Source organism: Symphalangus syndactylus, chromosome 13, assembly GCF_028878055.3.
Source record: "Symphalangus syndactylus isolate Jambi chromosome 13, NHGRI_mSymSyn1-v2.1_pri, whole genome shotgun sequence".
NCBI lineage: Eukaryota > Metazoa > Chordata > Mammalia > Primates > Hylobatidae > Symphalangus > Symphalangus syndactylus.
This window is the reverse complement of record NC_072435.2, coordinates 36,514,311-36,532,072: the sequence shown is the minus strand read 5'-3', so window position 1 is coordinate 36,532,072 and position 17,762 is coordinate 36,514,311. Positions and strand designations below refer to the sequence as shown.

The 17,762-nt window shown below is 55.7% G+C and overlaps 1 protein-coding gene across 5 annotated transcripts in view; it reads left to right on the top strand.

The window, feature by feature from the left end:
• The window catches only part of TYK2 (tyrosine kinase 2), a 28,371-nt gene extending 11,709 nt beyond the window's left edge, over positions 1-16,662 (top strand). For 2 of the 5 annotated variants that reach the window (XM_063615985.1, XM_055238204.2), the window contains 20 exons: positions 750-913; positions 1,430-1,811; positions 2,280-2,477; positions 2,557-2,714; positions 4,658-4,766; positions 4,859-5,051; positions 5,134-5,237; positions 5,360-5,545; positions 5,686-5,773; positions 7,924-8,051; positions 9,101-9,236; positions 9,321-9,475; positions 10,520-10,670; positions 12,607-12,704; positions 12,982-13,174; positions 13,568-13,686; positions 14,116-14,288; positions 14,667-14,784; positions 16,028-16,138; positions 16,222-16,662. In XM_063615985.1, the coding sequence (XP_063472055.1) occupies positions 750-913; positions 1,430-1,811; positions 2,280-2,477; positions 2,557-2,714; positions 4,658-4,766; positions 4,859-5,051; positions 5,134-5,237; positions 5,360-5,545; positions 5,686-5,773; positions 7,924-8,051; positions 9,101-9,236; positions 9,321-9,475; positions 10,520-10,670; positions 12,607-12,704; positions 12,982-13,174; positions 13,568-13,686; positions 14,116-14,288; positions 14,667-14,784; positions 16,028-16,138; positions 16,222-16,356 (3,099 nt within the window). In that variant the 3' untranslated portion in view covers positions 16,357-16,662. Of the gene's footprint in view, positions 1-749; positions 914-1,429; positions 1,821-2,279; positions 2,478-2,556; positions 2,715-4,657; positions 4,767-4,858; positions 5,052-5,133; positions 5,238-5,359; positions 5,546-5,685; positions 5,774-7,923; positions 8,052-9,100; positions 9,237-9,320; positions 9,476-10,519; positions 10,671-12,597; positions 12,705-12,981; positions 13,175-13,567; positions 13,687-14,115; positions 14,289-14,666; positions 14,785-16,027; positions 16,139-16,221 lie in introns of all 5 variants that reach the window. The other 3 variants (XM_055238203.2, XM_063615983.1, XM_063615984.1) reach the window with 3 other exon arrangements.
• The last annotated feature ends 1,100 nt before the right edge of the window (positions 16,663-17,762 follow it).

The following is a 17,762-nucleotide window of genomic DNA, read 5'->3' as shown; positions in this document are numbered from 1 at the left end:
TTGAAGGGGAAAGAGTGCTGTGATTGATTAGTAATATCTGCCACAGGCACAAGATTGACAAGAGGAGGGGTGTATGCTGTGTATTTGGCCTTTCCAGTAAATGGTGGTCTCTCCCCTCCTCAAGGTGGTGAGACGCAGGAAATTAGAGTTCTCTGGCTAGAGCAAGCTTGTCCAACCCCTGGCCTGCAGACTGCATGCTGCCCAGGACAGCTTTGAATGAAGCCCAACACAAATTCCTAAACTGTCTTAAAATATTCTGAGATTTTGCTGCGATTTTTTTTTTTTTTTTTTTTTTTGAGATGGAGTTTCATTCTTGTTGCTCAGGCTGGAGTGCAATGTCACGATCTCAGCTCACTGCAACCTCTGCCTCCCGGGTTCAAGTGATTCTCCTGCCTCAGCCTCCTGAGTAGCTGGGATTACAGGCATGCGCCACCACACCGGCTAATTTTGTATTTTTAGTATAGGCGAGTTTTCTCCATGTTGGTCAGGCTGGTCTCAAACTCCTGACCTCAGGTGACCCGCCCGCCTTGGCCTCCCAAAGTGCTGGGATTATAGGCGTGAGCTACCATGCCCGGCCTGCGATATTTTTTTTTTTTAGCTCATCAGCTATCATTAGTGTTAGTGTATTTTATGTAGGGCCCAAGACACTTCTTCCATTGTGGTCCAGGGTAGCCAGAAGATTGGATACCTCTGGGCTAGAGAGGAATGCATTCTCACACCTCCCTTGCTGCTCAATTTCCTGTTCCCAGGGCAAGCATGAGTTTGTGAATGACGTGGCATCACTGTGGGAGCTGTCGAGCGAGGAGGAGATCCACCACTTTAAGAATGAGAGCCTGGGCATGGCCTTTCTGCACCTCTGTCACCTCGCTCTCCGCCATGGCATCCCCCTGGAGGAGGTGGCCAAGAAGACCAGGTGTCTGGGAATGGGGTGGGGATGCTGTGTAGGCAGGGGGAAGTGTCCTGAGCATCTGGGAGCCAGGGTGGACTTCGCATATTGCCGTGCCTCTACTTTTTTTTTTTTTCTGAGCCGGAGTCTCTCTGTCACCTGGGCTAGAGTACAGTGGCGCAATCTCGGCTCACTGCAACCTCTGCGTCCCAGGTTCAAGAGATTCTTCTTCCTCAGCCTCCCGAATAGCTGGGATTACAGGTGCCCGCCATCACGCCCAGCTAATTTTTGTATTTTTAGTAGAGACGGACTAAGTTTCATCATGTTGGCCAGGCTGGTTTCGAACTCCTGACCTCAAGCGATCCTTCCGCCTTGGCCTCCCAAGTAGCTGAGACTACAGGCTCAAGTCACCACACCTGGCTAGTGTGCTTGTTTTCCAGATGAGGCAGCTGAGGCTCAAAGAGGTTAAGCCACTTGCCCTGTGTCACCCAGTTGGGCCTACAACCCAGGTCCCTGACCAGCCCCTCCCTGTGTTCCCCCCAGCTTCAAGGACTGCATCCCGCGCTCCTTCCGTCGGCATATCCGGCAGCACAGCGCCCTGACCCGGCTGCGCCTTCGGAACGTCTTCCGCAGGTTCCTGCGGGACTTCCAGCCGGGCCGACTCTCCCAGCAGATGGTCATGGTCAAATACCTAGCCACACTCGAGCGGCTGGCACCCCGCTTTGGCACAGAGCGTGTGCCCGTGTGCCACCTGAGGCTGCTGGCCCAGGCTGAGGGGGAGCCCTGCTACATCAGGGACAGTGGGGAGGCCCCTACAGACCCTGGCCCTGAGTCTGCTGCTGGGCCCCCAACCCACGAGGTGCTGGTGACAGGCACTGGTGGCATCCAGTGGTGGCCAGTACAGGAGGAGGTGAACAAGGAGGAGGTGAGTAAGGTACCTCTTCCACCCCGGGGGTTCAGGTTGGGCTGGGGTAGGGGTCTCTGTTCATCCTTGGCCCTAGCCTCTGAGGGTGGCTGACCTGAGCCCTCTCCCCACATGGCTCTGGGGCACCTGTCCGCTAGGGCCAGTTTCTTGGAGAAGGTCCTCCATCTGCTTACCCCCTGGGGACCTTATTTCTGGGGTCTGCACCTCCAAGGAACCCCTTCATCTGGGGACTGGCACCTGGGTGTGAGGGGGTCAGGATTCTGCTCTCTGCCCTCCCTAAGGGTACGGCTTCCAGCATGTGTATGTTTTTGGGGTGGGTCTCCATCCCACCTGTGACACTGGGACTTGGGAGGTCAACCCAGGTTGGTGCCTGGCCCTTCTGGCTCCAGTCTCTCCCCAGGGGAAAGTGCAGGAGGTATAAACGGGCATTGCCCTCTCCATCCTCTGCCCCACTTGCTGGGTGTTCAGGCTTCTAGTGGTAGCAGTGGCAGGAACCTCCAAGCCAGCCTGTCTGGGAGGAAGGCCAAGGCTCACAAGGCAGTTGGCCAGCCGGCGGACAGGCCCCAGGAGCCACTGTGGGCCTACTTCTGCGACTTCCGGGACATCACCCACGTGGTGCTGAAAGAGCGCAGTGTCAGCATCCACCGGCAGGACAACAAGTGCCTGGTGAGGCCCAGGGTGGGGACTGGGCTAGGGGCCGTCATGGGCTGGGAGGACACCCACCTGATGCGCCCCTGGCTGGCAGGAGCTGAGTCTGCCTTCCCGGGCTGCGGCGCTGTCCTTCGTGTCGCTGGTGGACGGCTATTTCCGCCTGACGGCCGACTCCAGCCACTACCTGTGCCATGAGGTGGCTCCCCCACGGCTGGTGATGAGCATCCGGGATGGGATCCACGGACCTCTGCTGTGAGTGCTGGGTTGGGGGCTCTGGGGGCCACCGCCAAGGGTGCCAACTAGACTGTGAGCCCTAGGGGCTGTGCAGGGTGTGTGTGTAGGTGGACGTCTTATTTTTTTTTTATTTTTTGTCGCCCAAACTGGAGTGCAGTGGCGTGATCTCAGCTCACTGCAGACTCCGCCTCCCAGGTTCAAGCGATTCTCCTGCCTCAGCCTCCCGACTGACTACCTGGGACTACAGGTGCTCGCCACCATGCCAGGCTAATTTTTGTATTTTTGTAGAGATGGGGTTTCATCAGATTGGCCAGGCTAGTCTCGAACTCCTGACCTCAGGTGATCCACCTGCCTCCGCCTCCCAAAGTGCTAGTATTACAGGCATGAGCCACCATGCCAGGCCATGACTGTCATTGTGTGTTGAGGTTGTCACTGCACAGAACTGGTGATTTTCATGGGACTGTGTGTTACCCTGACGCTGGTGACCATTCAGGGGTATGTTGGATGCTTCCACCTCTGCAGGCGGCTGCCTGTGCTGGTAACTTGTGGGTCACTGTCTCAGCAGTCCTGTGTGTGACTTGTGGGCCTGAGGGTGTGAAGTTGTCGGTACTTATGTCATCATCAGGTGCAGGGGTGTGTGTGGCTGTCCTGTGTGCTGCCAAGTCATGATTCGTGACTGTCTCCTTGTCTGGTCACTGCCCCTGTGACTCTCTGTCCCTTGTCCTACTTGTGATGCCAGGGGAGGGGGAAGTGGCCATTTCACCTTGTGAGGCCTGTGGCCGTGCCTGCTGTCAAGGCTATATGTGTGCTGCCCCCATACAGACAGGTGTTTGGGGACCATGTGTGTCAGCCACTGCACATGTAGGTGTCTGGACCTATGTGGCCATGACACCTTATAGTGCATGTTTGTGTCACCTCTGTGTCTGGGATGCCCCGGCCCCTATGTTACCCTGTCACACTGGGTGATTAGTTGTGTCTGGGATTGTTGTCCTTTGCTTGTGTGATTGGCCATCCACCGTGTGTCACCCTTGTGAGTGGCGGTGGCCGTGGCTGGGTGTGCGCCCATCCGGCTCCTGATGGCTGTTTCCTATCTTGGAGTGTGTGTCACCTTGTCAGGTCGTATCTGGCATCAAGTACAGGAGCAGGAGTAGGCTGGGTGTGGTGGCTCACGCCTGTAATCCCAGCGCTTTAGGAGGCCGAGGTGGGAGAATCACTTGAGCCCAGGAGTTCAAGAGCAGCCTGGGCAACGTAGCAAGGTCTCTTAACTACTGAAAACACAAAAATTAGCTGGACACACCTGTAATCCTGGCTCCTCAGGAGGCTGAGGTGGGAGAATCTCTTGAGCCTGGGAGGTCCAAGCTGAAGTGAGCCAAGATTGCACCACTGCACTCCAGCCTGGGCAACAGAGCAAGACCCTGTCTCAAAAAAAAAAAAAAAAGAGAGAGCAGGTAGCCGGGCACAGTGACTCATGCCTGTAATCCCAGCACTTTGGGAGGCTGAGGCTGGCAGATCAGCTGAGGTCAGGAGTTTGAGACCAGGCTGGCTAACATGGTGAAACCTCCTTTCTACTAAAAATATAAAAATTAGCTGGGCATAGTGGCAGGGACCTGTAATCGCAGCTACTCGGGAGGTTGAGGCAAGAGAATTGCTTGAACCCGGGTGGGCGGAGGTTGCAATAAGCTGAGATAGCGCCACTGCATTCCAGCCTGGGTGACGAGGGAAACTCCGTCTCAAAAAAACAAACAAATAAACAAAAAAGCAGGTGTGTGCCTGCTGCTGCATTGTGTCTCCATGTAAGTGGCTGTGTGTCCAGAATTAGTGTCCCCACAAGAGTGGCTGTGTCTGACACTTGTCCTAGCTGTGCGTGTGCCCTCTAAGCAGGTAATGAGTGTCATTGTTCCCGGGTATGGGTCCAGCAGGGGCCCCAGGTGGCCTGATAGTCCCCCTGGACCCCCTTCCAGGGAGCCATTTGTGCAGGCCAAGCTGCGGCCCGAGGACGGCCTGTATCTCATTCACTGGAGCACCAGCCACCCCTACCGCCTGATCCTCACAGTGGCCCAGCGTAGCCAGGTGAGCCCAGGGCTGGGGGCTGGGGCTAGGGCTGGATACGTTCCCTGCCTGGTCCCCTGCTCACTGCTCCCACCTCTGCCACCTCCTGCCAGGCACCAGACGGCATGCAGAGCTTGCGGCTCCGGAAGTTCCCCATAGAGCAGCAGAACGGGGCCTTCGTGCTGGAGGGCTGGGGCCGGTCCTTCCCCAGCGTTCGGGAACTTGGGGCTGCCTTGCAGGGCTGCTTGCTGAGGGCCGGGGATGACTGCTTCTCTCTGCGTCGCTGTTGCCTGCCCCAACCAGGAGGTTCGACGATAGGGGGACCTCTGGGTGGGATGTGGCATCTCTCCCCAAGGCCCGCCCTCCATGACTTGATGCCTGCCCCCAGAAACCTCCAATCTCATCATCATGCGGGGGGCTCGGGCCAGCAGCGGGACATTCAACCTCAGCCAGCTCAGCTTCCACCGGGTTGACCAGAAGGAGATCACCCAGGTGGGTGCAGGGAAGGGGCCCGGGGCAAGGGCAGGGCCCCTGGGGATGTGGGTGCTGGGGGCCTTGGGAGATCAGCTGCTAACTTTCACCATGGCGGTATTCTGTGCCACATGATCCCGCAGCTGTCCCACTTGGGCCAGGGCACAAGGACCAATGTGTATGAGGGCCGCCTGCGAGTGGAGGGCAGCGGGGACCCTGAGGAGGGCAAGATGGATGACGAGGACCCCCTCGTGCCTGGCAGGGACCGTGGGCAGGAGCTACGAGTGGTGCTCAAAGTGCTGGACCCTAGTCACCATGACATTGCCCTGGTGAGTGGGCAGGGCCAGGCCTGGGGGTGTGTCTGTGGAGGAGGTGGCCGGAGGAGGTGGGATGGGAGGGGTGTGTCTGTGGAGGAGGTGGGATGGGAGGAGTCGGCTTTGCAGCCACCTGACCTGCCCGGTCCCCACAGGCCTTCTACGAGACAGCCAGCCTCATGAGCCAGGTCTCCCACGCGCACCTGGCCTTCGTGCATGGCGTCTGTGTGCGTGGTCCTGAAAGTGAGTGGGTCCCGCCATACCCATCCCCCTTTGGCAGGCCATCCCAACTTATACCTACTCCCTGATCTGTACCCCAGCCCTCGACCTGCACCCCAACCTATGCCTATTTCTCGACTCTCACCTGTACTCTGATCCCGGGCTACAACTTGACCTTCAACCGAGACCCCAACCCCTAATAATATTCCAGCCCATAACTGACATCCCAACACCTCGACCCTCACCTGCCCTCAGTCTCAACCCCCACCCTGATTCCCAACTACATCCCCATTTCCATCAACCTCCCAAACAACCTGTACAGTCCAGCCCCCATCTGCCCCTGGCCCCATCAGCACTATGGCCTCAGGCAGACTCCAGCGCTGATGTGTGCTGATCGTCCTAGACCCCTGCACATCCAACCCTGCCTAACCCCACCTCTTCCTTTCCTCTGCAGGTAGCTCAAAACTCCTTGTATAGACTAGGTGTGGTGGCTCACACCTATCCCAGCACTTTGGGATTTAGAGGTGGGAGGATTGCTTAAACCCAGGAGTTCAAGACCAGCCTGGGTAACATGGCCAGACCTTATCTTTACAAAAAATTTAAAAATCAGGGCCAGGCATGGTGACCTGTGTCTGTAGTCCTAGCTACTTGGGAGGCTGAAATGGGAGGATCACTTGAGCCCAGGAGTTCAAGGCTGCAGTGAGCATTGTACCACTGCACTCCAGCCTGGGCGACAGGGCGAGACTCTGTCTCAAAAAAAATAAAAAATAAATAAAAAATAAAGCCCTTGTATGGAACAACCCTAGACCCACCCATCCCTCAACCCCCCTGTGTGTGTGTGCATCTCCCCCACTTTCCCCTGGACGCTGGCCAACACCCTGACCCACATCCCTCTGACTACTCTGGTACCCAAACATCACTTCTACCCCAACCTCAAGCCCTTAGCCTCTGCTTATCCATGCCCATCCCCCCCCATCCCTAGTTGCCTACTTTGTAGGCTCACCTTTATCTCTCTTTTTGTGAGACTAGGGTCTCCCTCTGTTGCCCCGGCTGCAATGCAGTGGTGCCGTCATGGCTCACTGAAGCCTTGACCTCCCGGGCTCAAGCGATCCTTCTGCCTCAGCCTCTTGTGCACCTGGGATGACAGGCGTGTGCTATCACACCCGGCTGATTTTTAAAAATTTTTTGTAGAGATAGGGTCTCACTATGTTGCCTAGGCTGGTCTCAAACTCCTGGGCTCAAGGGATCTTCCCGCCTCAGCCTCCCAAAGTGACGGGATACAGGCATGAGCCACTGTACCCTGCCACCTTTATCTTTTTTTTTTTTTTTAACTTTTTTGAGACAGAGTCTCACTCTGTCACCCAGGCTGGAGTACAGTGGCGTGATCTCGGCTCACTGCAACCTCCGCCTCCCGGGTTCAAGCAATTCTCCTGCCTCAGCCTCCTGAATAGCTGGGATTACAGGCATGTGCCACCACGCCCAGCTAATTTTTTTTTTTTTTTTTTTCTGAGACGAAATCTTGCTCTATTGCCCAGGCTGGAGTGCAGTGACGTGATCTCGGCTCACTGCAAGCTCCATCTCCCACCATTCTGCCTCAGCCTCCCAAGTAGCTGGGAATATAGGCGCTCACTACCAAGCCTGGCTAATTTTTTTGTATTTTTAGTAGAGTTGGGGTTTCACCATATTGACCAGGCTGGTCTCGAACTCCTGAAGTTGTGATCCACCCGCCTCAGCCTCCCAAAGTGCTGGGATTACAGGCGTGAGCCACTGTGCCCGGCTGTATTTTTTCTTTTTAGTAGTGATGGAGTTTCATCATGTTGGGCAGGCTGCCCTTGAACTCGTGACCTCAGGTGATCCACCCGCCTCAGCCTCCCAAAGTGCTGGGATTACAGGCGTGAACCACTACGCCCAGCCCACCTTTCTCTCTTGAACTGCAACTTCTTCCATGCCCCACCCCACCTGGACCCCAATGCCCTCATCCACTGCTGCCTCTGCTGCATTCCGCATTTCTTCTCTCCCCAAACTCACTTTCAACCCAGACCAAACTCCACCCACACCTCTGCCCTGACACCTCCCCAGCCACATGCCAAGTCCCTCCCTGGCGTCTCCCCCCATTCCCCGCCATCCAGAGGGCAGAGCAGGCAGGTCGCCCCAGAGCAGCTGTGTCTTTACAGATATCATGGTGACAGAGTACGTGGAGCACGGACCCCTGGATGTGTGGTTGCGGAGGGAGCGGGGCCATGTGCCCATGGCTTGGAAGATGATGGTGGCCCAGCAGCTGGCCAGTGCCCTCAGCTACCTGGTGTGTGGCCTGTGTGTGAGGCCTGGGTCTGTCAGGGAGGGCCAGGAGCCCTGGAGTTCGAGACCAGCCTGGGCAACAGGGCGAGACCCCATCTTTTTTTTTTTCTTTTTTCTTTTTTTTTTTTTTTTAGATGGAGTTTCGCCCTGTCACCCAGGCTGGAGTGCAATGGCATGATCTCGGCTCACTGCAACCTTCGCCTCCCGGGTTCAAATGATTCTCCCGCCTCAGCCTCCCAAATAGCTGGTATTATAGGCTCCTGCCATCATGCCCAGCTAATTTTTGTATTTTTAGTAGAGACGGGGTTTCACCATGTTGGTCAGGCTGGTCTGGAACTTCTGACCTCGTGATCCACCTGCCTCAGCCTCCCAAAGTGCTGGGATTCCAGGCGTGAGCCACCATGCCCAGCTGGCCCCTTCTTTAAAAAATAAACAAATAGCCAGTCGTGGTGGCTCACACCTGTAATCTCAGCAGTTTGGGAGGCCAAGGCAGGTGGATCACCTGAGATCAGGAGTTTGAGACCAGCCTGGCCAATATGGCAAAACCTTGCCTCTATGAAAAATACAAAAAAAATTAGCCAATGTGGTAACTTGCACCTGTAGGCCCAGGTACTCAGGAAGCTGAGGTGGGAGGATCGCCTGAGCCCAGGAATTTGAGGCCGTAGTAAGCTATGATCATACCACTGCACCCCAGCCTGGGCAGCAGCATAGCTAGACCCCATCTCTACCAAAAATTTAAGAATTAGCCAGGCCATGGTGATGTGCGCCTGTAATTCTAGCTACTTGGAAGGCTTGAGCCTAGGAGTTTGAAGCTGCAGTGAGCCATGTTTGTGCCACTATACTCCAACCTGAGAGACAGAGTGAGACCCTGTCTCAAAAAAAAAAAAAAAAAAAGAAAAAGAAAAAAATAACCCCCCAAAAAACAGAACAGAAAGAAACCCAGTGATGGTCACAGTTGTTCTTTTCACATTGGCTGTCCCTATGGGGACCAGGTTTGGGGTTGGCATCTGTGCCCCTCCTGAGTGGCCACACCCTCTCTCCTGCCCACCTCAGGAGAACAAGAACCTTGTTCATGGTAATGTGTGTGGCCGGAACATCCTGCTGGCCCGGCTGGGGCTGGCAGAGGGCACCAGCCCCTTCATCAAGCTGAGTGATCCCGGCGTGGGCCTGGGCGCCCTCTCCAGGGAGGGTGAGTACCCAAGGGACCGTGGCACAGTGGGGGAGTTTCCCCTGCTCCTTTCACATTTGGTGACCTCTGACCTTGGCCTCCCAGAGCGGGTGGACAGGATCCCCTGGATGGCCCCCGAATGCCTACCAGGTGGGCCCAACAGCCTAAGCACCGCCATGGACAAGTGGGGGTTTGGTGCCACCCTCCTGGAGATCTGCTTTGACGGAGAGGCCCCTCTGCAGAGCCGCAACCCCTCCGAGGTATGTCTAGGAAACCCTTGGGCCCTCCCCACAGTGGGGGCCCCTCCAAGAAATCCAGAGGACAGAATCGGAGCTCAAAGCTGCCTCCCCTCTGGCCTCATGACTTCAAGTCTCTCTGGGCTACCAGCAGGTGGGCCACTCGCCAGGGCTCAATGTAGTCCCAGCCTTTTTAGGTCTTTGTGGAAGTCACTTGTGCCTGGCACACAGAAGGCAAGTAAGAGACTTGATTTCAGTTTTAGGCAGAGTGACCAGGGCAGCGATGGGAGACGCCCAGGCTGCAGAGTCGGGAAGAGGGGCTGAGGATGCGCCTCACCCAGCAGTGGGGTCAGACAAGGCTTCCCAGAGGAGGTTCGTGAGTGTGGTGTTTTTATTTGGAGACGAAGTTCCACTCTTGTTGCCCAGGCTGGAATGCAATGGCGTGATCTCAGCTCACTGCAACCTCCGCCTCCTGGGTTCAAGCGATTCTCCTGCCTCAGCCTCCCAAGTAGGGGGGATTACAGGCGCATGCCACCACACCCGGCTAATTTTTGTATTTTTTGTAGAGACGGGGTTTCATAATATTGGTCAGGCTGGTCTCAAACTCCTGACCTTAGGTGATCCGCCCACCTTGGCCTCCCAAAGTGCTGGGATTACAGGCATGAGCCACAGTGCCCAGCCCCAGAAGAGGTTTTATCTAAGTGTAGAATTATGCCAATGAGCCTGGCTAGGAAGGGCAGCCTAGGCAGAGTGCATGGCCCGTGCAAAGGCTGAGGCTTCAGTGTATTGAGGAGCTGTGGTCTACAGGAGGGGCGGGAGGGGACCTCAGGGCAGGAGGCTGACTGTGACACTCCAGCTCTGCATAATCACTGGACCTGGGTCCCAGTCCTGGCTCTGCAGCTGTGAGCACATCCTCCCACTTTGTGGAGCCTCAGTTGCCTCATCTGTATAATGGGACTGATAAGAGCGGGCACCTGGCGGTCCACTCCGAGGACTTGACTCTGCCTCTTGGGGAAGGGGTGGGGGCGAAGGGAGGATGTTGACTTCTCTGGGTCCCTTTCCCAACAGAAGGAGCATTTCTACCAGAGGCAGCACCGGCTGCCTGAGCCCTCCTGCCCAGAGCTGGCCACACTCACCAGCCAGTGTCTGACCTATGAGCCAACCCAGAGGCCATCATTCCGCACCATCCTGCGTGACCTCACCCGGCTGCAGCCCCACAGTGAGCTCCGTCCCAGTGCTGGGACCCTGGGGAAGTGGGAGGGGGCTGGGATCCCTGCTGTATGCCTACAGCGCACGAGAGGTCTGCACAGTGGTTTGTGGTGTGTGCCAATTTCTTGCAGTGGCGTTCATAAGCATGCCCTGCCTGGCTGCCCTGAGCTCTCATTAATGTATTTATTTATTTATTTATTTGCGATGGAATCTTGCTCTGTCGCCCAGCCTGGAGTGCAGTGACGTGATCTTGGCTCACTGCAACCTCCACCTCCCAGGTTCAAGCAATCCTCCTACCTCAGCCTCCCAAGTAGCTGGGATTACAAGCGTGTGTCACCATGCCCGGCTAATTTTTGTATTTTTAGTAGAGGTGGGGTTTTGCCATGTTGGCCAGGCTGGTCTCAAACTCTAGACCTCAAATGATCTATCTGCTTCAGCCTCCCAAATTGTTGGGATTACAGGCGTGAGCCACTGCACCTGGCCTCCTTAATGTTTTGTCTGGGGAGAGACACAACTTCTTTGGATTGGAGAATTAGACCATTGCAGTTTTTTTTTTCTTTTAAAAAAATTTTTGTATTGTTTTCTTAAAAAAATTAATATGCTCTTTTTTCTTTTTTTTGAGACGGAGTCTCACTCTGTCGCCAGGCTGGAGTGCAGTGGTGCAATCTTGGCTCACTGCAACCTCCGTCTCCCGGGTTCAAGTAATTCTTCTGCCTCAGCCTCCCGAGTAGCTGGGACTATAGGCGCCCACCACCACGCCGGGCTAATTTTTGTATTTTTAGTAGAGACGGGAATTCACCATGTTGGCCAGGACGGTCTCGATCTCTTGACCTCGTGATCCACCCGCCTCGGCCTCCCAAAGTGCTGGGATTACAGGCGTGAGCCACTGCGCCTGACCTATTTTCTTTTTCTTTTTTGAGATGGAGTTTTGCTCTTGTTGCACAGGCTGGAGTGCAATGGCGCGATCTCGGCCCACTGCAACCTCTGCCTCCTGGGTTCAAGCAATTCTCCTGCCTCAGCCTCCCGAGTAGCTGGGATTACAGGTGTCCACCACCACACCCAGCTAATTTTTGTATTTTTAGTAGAGACGGGGTTTCACTATGTTGGCTAGGCTGGTCTGAAACTCTTGACCTCAGGTGATCCACCCTCCTCAGCCTCCCAAAGTGCTGGGATTACAGGTGTGAGCCACCACACCTGGCCTAATATGCCATTTTCAACTGGTCATATCACATTTTTCTTTCTCCTTTTTGTTTTAAAGACTAGGTCTTGCTGTGTTGCCCAGGCAGGAGTGTAGTGGCTATTCACAGGCTCACTGCAGCCCGAGACTCCTGGGCTCTAGGGATCCTCCTGCCTTGGCCTCCCAAAGTGCTGGGATTACAGGTGTGAGCCACCACACCTGGCCATTTTTTCTCTTTTCTCTATGAAGTATCTGTGCCCTCTACCCAATCTCAGAACTTCCAGATGTCAGGTTTTTCTGTTTTTTCTTTTTCTTTTTTTCTTTCTTTTTTTTTCTTTTTTTTTTAAGAAACAGTCTCTCTCTGTGGCCCAGACTCACTGCAGCCTCAAAACTCCTGGGCTCAAACGATCCTCCTACCTCAGCCTCCTGAGTAGCTGGGACCACAGGCATGCGCCACCACACCTGGCTAATTTTTTTTTTTTTAAACTTTTTTGTAGAGAGGGGTTTCACCGTGTTGTCCAGGCTGGTCTTGAACTCCTGGGCTCAAGTGATCCTCCCGCCTCGGCCTCCCAAACAGGTGTCAGTTTTGATGCAGCCAACTCTGCATCATTTTGTACAGTAAGTGGACTCTTTCAGCTGTTGCAGGAAAAAGTTTTCTTACCTCTGGAATCGGATCCTGGGGTAGCTGTGGCTGGCTTTGTGACTCCCAAGTGTGGGCCTACTGGGGAAAGGATCGGGGTCAGGCCTTTACCCACCGCAGCTCTTCCAGATCTTGCTGACATCTTGACTGTGAACCCGGACTCACTGGCGTCAGACCCTACGGTTTTCCACAAGCGCTATTTGAAAAAGATCCGAGATCTGGGCGAGGTGAGGGAGGGGCCTGGACTGCTAAAAGGCCCACCTGGTCGGGGAGGAGTTTGGGGGTTGAGGATAAATTCCTACCTAAGGTGATTCTCAGGAGATGTGGGTGGGACCCTCTGCTTTGAGGGAGGCCTAGGTGCCAAGGAGTCTTAATAGCGCGGAGTAGGCGGGGCCTGGGGTATTCCGAAAGGATCTGCCTGGAGGAGTGGCACGGGAAATTGGGGGATGGGGAGTGGTGCAGGGATTGGGGAGGTGGAGCTGACCCTCGTGCGCGCCCGACCAGGGTCACTTCGGCAAGGTCAGCTTGTACTGCTACGATCCGACCAACGACGGCACTGGCGAGATGGTGGCGGTGAAAGCCCTCAAGGCAGACTGCGGCCCCCAGCACCGCTTGGGCTGGAAGCAGGAGATTGACATTCTGCGCAAGCTCTATCACGAGCACATCGTCAAGTACAAGGGCTGCTGCGAGGACCAAGGTGGGCGGGACCCGGCGAGTCCTAGAGACTCGAGGGGGCATGGTTAGAGCATGGGTGTGGCCTTGTGGGCGGGGCCAGTCTGGCCTAGCCAATTAGAGACTCAACCCCAGGCTGCCATATGCGGTTCTTGGAAGTTGGGTGAGCGTGGCCGGGCTGCCTCCTTCCCATCTAGGGGGTGCTACCTGCTGGGGCCAGGATGGACGGGAGCCACCAGCAGCTCCCTCAAGTGAGAATGGGGTTCTGGATGGGTCCATCCCACCTGAGGACTGGGTCTAGTGTGCGCGGGTCTTGGCCTTCCCTTCCGACCTTGGAGGGGCTCTGCTGGGCTCACGGTAGGCGGTCCCCGGCCCGCCCTTTATCGTCCCCCACCGGGGCCGCCCCTCTCCGCGGCAGGCGAGAAGTCGCTGCAGCTGGTCATGGAGTACGTGCCCCTGGGCAGCCTCCGAGACTACCTGCCCCGGCACAGCGTCGGGCTGGCCCAGCTGCTGCTCTTCGCCCAGCAGATCTGCGAGGTTGGTCGGCCCCGCCCCTGCTTACAGAGCTTGCCCCTTCCTCTTCAGCTTGCGCTGGCCTGAGCGATCCGGTGCAGTCGGCTCTCACGCTCCGCCCCTGCTCATTTGCCCAGGCCCTCGTGTCCTTGCACTGACCTCCGAATTGTTCGGCTCGCTTGGCCACACCCCCTCCTCCCAAGGGACCACGCACAGCAGGCTCGGCCCCTCCCAACTCGCCCTCCTGCCCAGCTTTGCTCATCTAGCTCCGTCCCTAATTTCTGGCTCAGCCTCCTTTTGCTTGGTGCCACGTGCCATCCGGCCCTCTCCAGCGGCCGGGTAGCCACCGGCCTGACCTGACTGTCCCCTAGCCCTCCTGGCTGCTCAGGTCCTGCCGCCGCCCCCGGCCGAACCCCGCCCCATTGAAACTCACAAGCCCTGCCCTGCCCCCAGGGCATGGCCTATCTGCACGCGCAGCACTACATCCACCGAGACCTAGCCGCGCGCAACGTGCTTCTGGACAACGACAGGCTGGTCAAGATCGGGGACTTTGGCCTAGCCAAAGCCGTGCCCGAAGGCCACGAGTACTACCGCGTGCGCGAGGATGGGGACAGCCCCGTGTTCTGGTGACCAGGCGGGGTGCAGTCTGAGGGGGTGCTGGGGTCACTTGGAACAGGCGGGGTGGAGTAGACGGATGCTGGGTATCATGACAGGGCATGATCCCAGTGAAGCGCGGCGGGGCCTAGCCGTGCGGGGGTGGGGCCTATGGAGGCAAGAGGCGGTGTATAGAGTGCGGCTTGGCCTGGTGGGCGGGGTTAACCCGGCCTAGCCAATGAGCGGCCTAGCCAATGAGCACATCACCCCGCTCAGGCTGCGCTCTTAAGGGTGGGTCCCAACTGAGCCCAAAGGGTCCTTAAGTCTCCGGTGAGAGCTTCAGCCTGGTCTGATCCCCAAACCCTCAGTGCAGCCCTCCCCCCGAGGCCTGAGTGCCCCCCTCCCCCTAGGTATGCCCCAGAGTGCCTGAAGGAGTATAAGTTCTACTATGCGTCCGATGTCTGGTCGTTCGGGGTGACCCTGTATGAGCTGCTGACGCACTGTGACTCCAGCCAGAGCCCCCCTACGGTGAGAGCCAGGCCCGCAGCCCCACCTGGAGTTTGCTAGAGCAATTAGAAAGGCATACGCCCGGCTGGGCGCGGTGGCGCATACCTGTAATCCCAGCACTTTGGGAGGCCGAGGCGGGCGGATCACGAGGTCAGGAGATCGAGACCAACCTGGCTAACATGGTGAAACCCCGTCTGTACTAAAAATACAAAAAAAAATTAGCCGAGCGTGGTGGCCAGCGCCTGTAGTCCCAGCTACTCAGGAGGCTGAGGCAGGAGAATGGCGTGAACCCGGGAGGCGGAGCTTGCAGTGAGCGATCTCCCCACTGCACTCCAGCTGAGTGACAGAGCGAGACTCCGTCTCAAAAAAAAAAAAAAAAAAAGGCATAGGCCGGGCGCGATGGCTCACGCCTGTAATCCCAGCACTTTGGGAGGCCAAGGCGGGCAGATCACGAGGTCAGGAGATCGAGACCAGCCTGGCCAACATGGAAACCCTGTCTCTACTAAAAATACAAAAATTAGCCTGGCGTGGTGGCACGTGCCTGTAATCCCAGCTACTCAGGCGGCTGAGGCAGGGAGAATTTCTTGAACCCGGTAGGCAGAGGTTGCAGTGAGCTGAGATTGTGCCACCGCACTCCAGCCTGGGTGAAAGAGCGAGAGACTGTCTCAAAAAAAATTCTGGACAGTAAGAATAATCTGCTGTGAGGCTTAATAATAACGGCAAACACCTGACTCAGGCTTACTCTATGAATATTAGTTTAACGTTCACAGTAATCCCAGGTGGCAGATGTTATTACCCTATTTTATGAATGAGAAAACTGAGGCCCAGAGAAGTGAACTCAAATTCAAAGTCACACAGCTGAGAGGTGTAAGAGGTGGGATTAGAACCCATGCAGTCAATTTCACGAAGTTGCAGGGTGATTTCTTTTTTTTCTTTTTTGAGACGGAGTTTCACACTTGTAGCCCAGGCTGGAGTGCAATGGCACAATCTTGGCTCACTGCAGCCTCCGCCTCCCAGGTTCAAACGATCCTCCTGCCTCAGCCTCCCAAGTAGCTGGGATTACAGGCGCCCGCCATCATGCCCAGCTAATTTTTGTATTTTTAGTAGAGATGGGGTTTCACCATGTTGGCCAGGCTGGTCTCAAACTCCTGACCTCAGGTGATCCACCTGCCTCAGCCTCCAAAAGTGCTGGGATTACAGGCATGAGCCACTGTGCCTGGCTTTCATTGCCTCTTGAAAAGAGCTTGTCTTGTTTATACGGTAGAAATTCCTTGAGCTCATAGGCGTTGCTCAGGGTCAGATGACAGTTCTGAGACTCACCGAGTTGCTGGAACGAGGGGAGAGGCTGCCACGGCCCAACAAATGTCCCTGTGAGGTGAGACTTCCTTTGTCTTTCCCTGACCCCACCATCCTGCCGTGGAGAGGGCAGCCCTCACCAGCCCTGGTTTTTCCTTCTAGGTCTATCATCTCATGAAGAACTGCTGGGAGACAGAGGCGTCCTTCCGCCCAACCTTTGAGAACCTCATACCCATCCTGAAGACAGTCCATGAGAAGTACCAAGGCCAGGCTCCTTCAGTGTTCAGCGTGTGCTGAGGCACAATGACAGCCCTGCCTGGGAGGATTGGACCAGGCAGTGGCTGCAGAGGGAGCCTCCTGCTCCCTGCCCCAGGATGAAACCAAGAGGGGGATGTCAGCCACACCCACACCGTGTGCCTTACTCCTGTCTGGAGACCCCACCTCTGTGAACTTACTTTTCTTCCATGGCCGTGAGCCTAACCATGATCTTGAGGGACCCAACATTTGTAGGGGCACTAATCCGGCCCTTAAATCCCCCAGCTTCCAGACTTGAGGCCCACCATCTCCACTATCTGGTAATAAACTCCTGTTTTCTCTGCTGGAGCCTGTGATTTTTGGAGCCCTCTTTCAGAAAGGTGGGTTGGCTGGGAGTCTGGTCTCCTGTGGACAGCAGCTAGCATGAGACACTGCAGAGGTAGCTGGATTCAACTGTTTTAACTTTTTTTTTTTGAGACAGTCTTGCTGTGTCGCCCAGACTGAAGTGCAGTGGCGTGATCTAGGCTCACTGCAAGCTCCACCTCCTGGGTTCACGCCATTCTCCTGCCTCAGCCTCCCGAGTAGCTGGGACTACAGGCGCCTGCCACCACGCCTGGCTAATTTTTTGTATTTTTAGTAGAGTTGAGGTTTCACCTTATTGGCCAGGCTGGTCTTGAACTACTGACCTCAGGTGATCCACCTGCCTCCGCCTCCCAAAGTGCTGGGATTACAGGTGTGAGCCATTGCTCCTGGCCAATAACTACTTGTTGAATGCACAAAGTATTTGGTCGGGGCGGTCACATGCCACATAGATTAGACTGCCAGTTTCACCCTTTCACATTTGTGTGACCTCAGGCAAATGGCTTCACCTCTCTGGGCCTTAGTCCTCCATTACGGGAGCTTCACACTTGCTATCTCATAGGACTCATGTAAAGAGCTCATGAGGTGGTGTCTGTGAAATGCTTAGCAGAAAGACATGCAAACAAGTGCTTAATAAATACACAATATTGGCCGGGCACGGCGGCTCACGCCTGTAATCCCAGCACTTTGGGAGGCCACGAGGATCACGAGGTCAGGAGATCAAGACCATCCTGCTTAACACGGTGAAACCCCATCTACTAAAAATACAAAAAAATTAGCTGGGTGTGGTGGCAGGTGCCTGTAGTCCCAGCTACTCGGGAGGCTGAGGCAGGAGAATGGCATGAACCCAGGACGTGGAGCTTGCAGTGAGCCGAGATTGCACTGCTGCACTCCAGCTGAGCAACAGAGCAAGACTCCGTCTCAAAAAACAAATGATAAATAAATATACAATATTATTGTGGGCTGGATGCAGTGGCTCATTGCCTGTAACCCCAGCACTTTGGGAGGCTGAGGCAGGAGGATCCCTTGAGTCCAGGAGTTCGAGACCAGCCTGGGCAACATAGGGAGATCCTGTCCGTATTATTTAT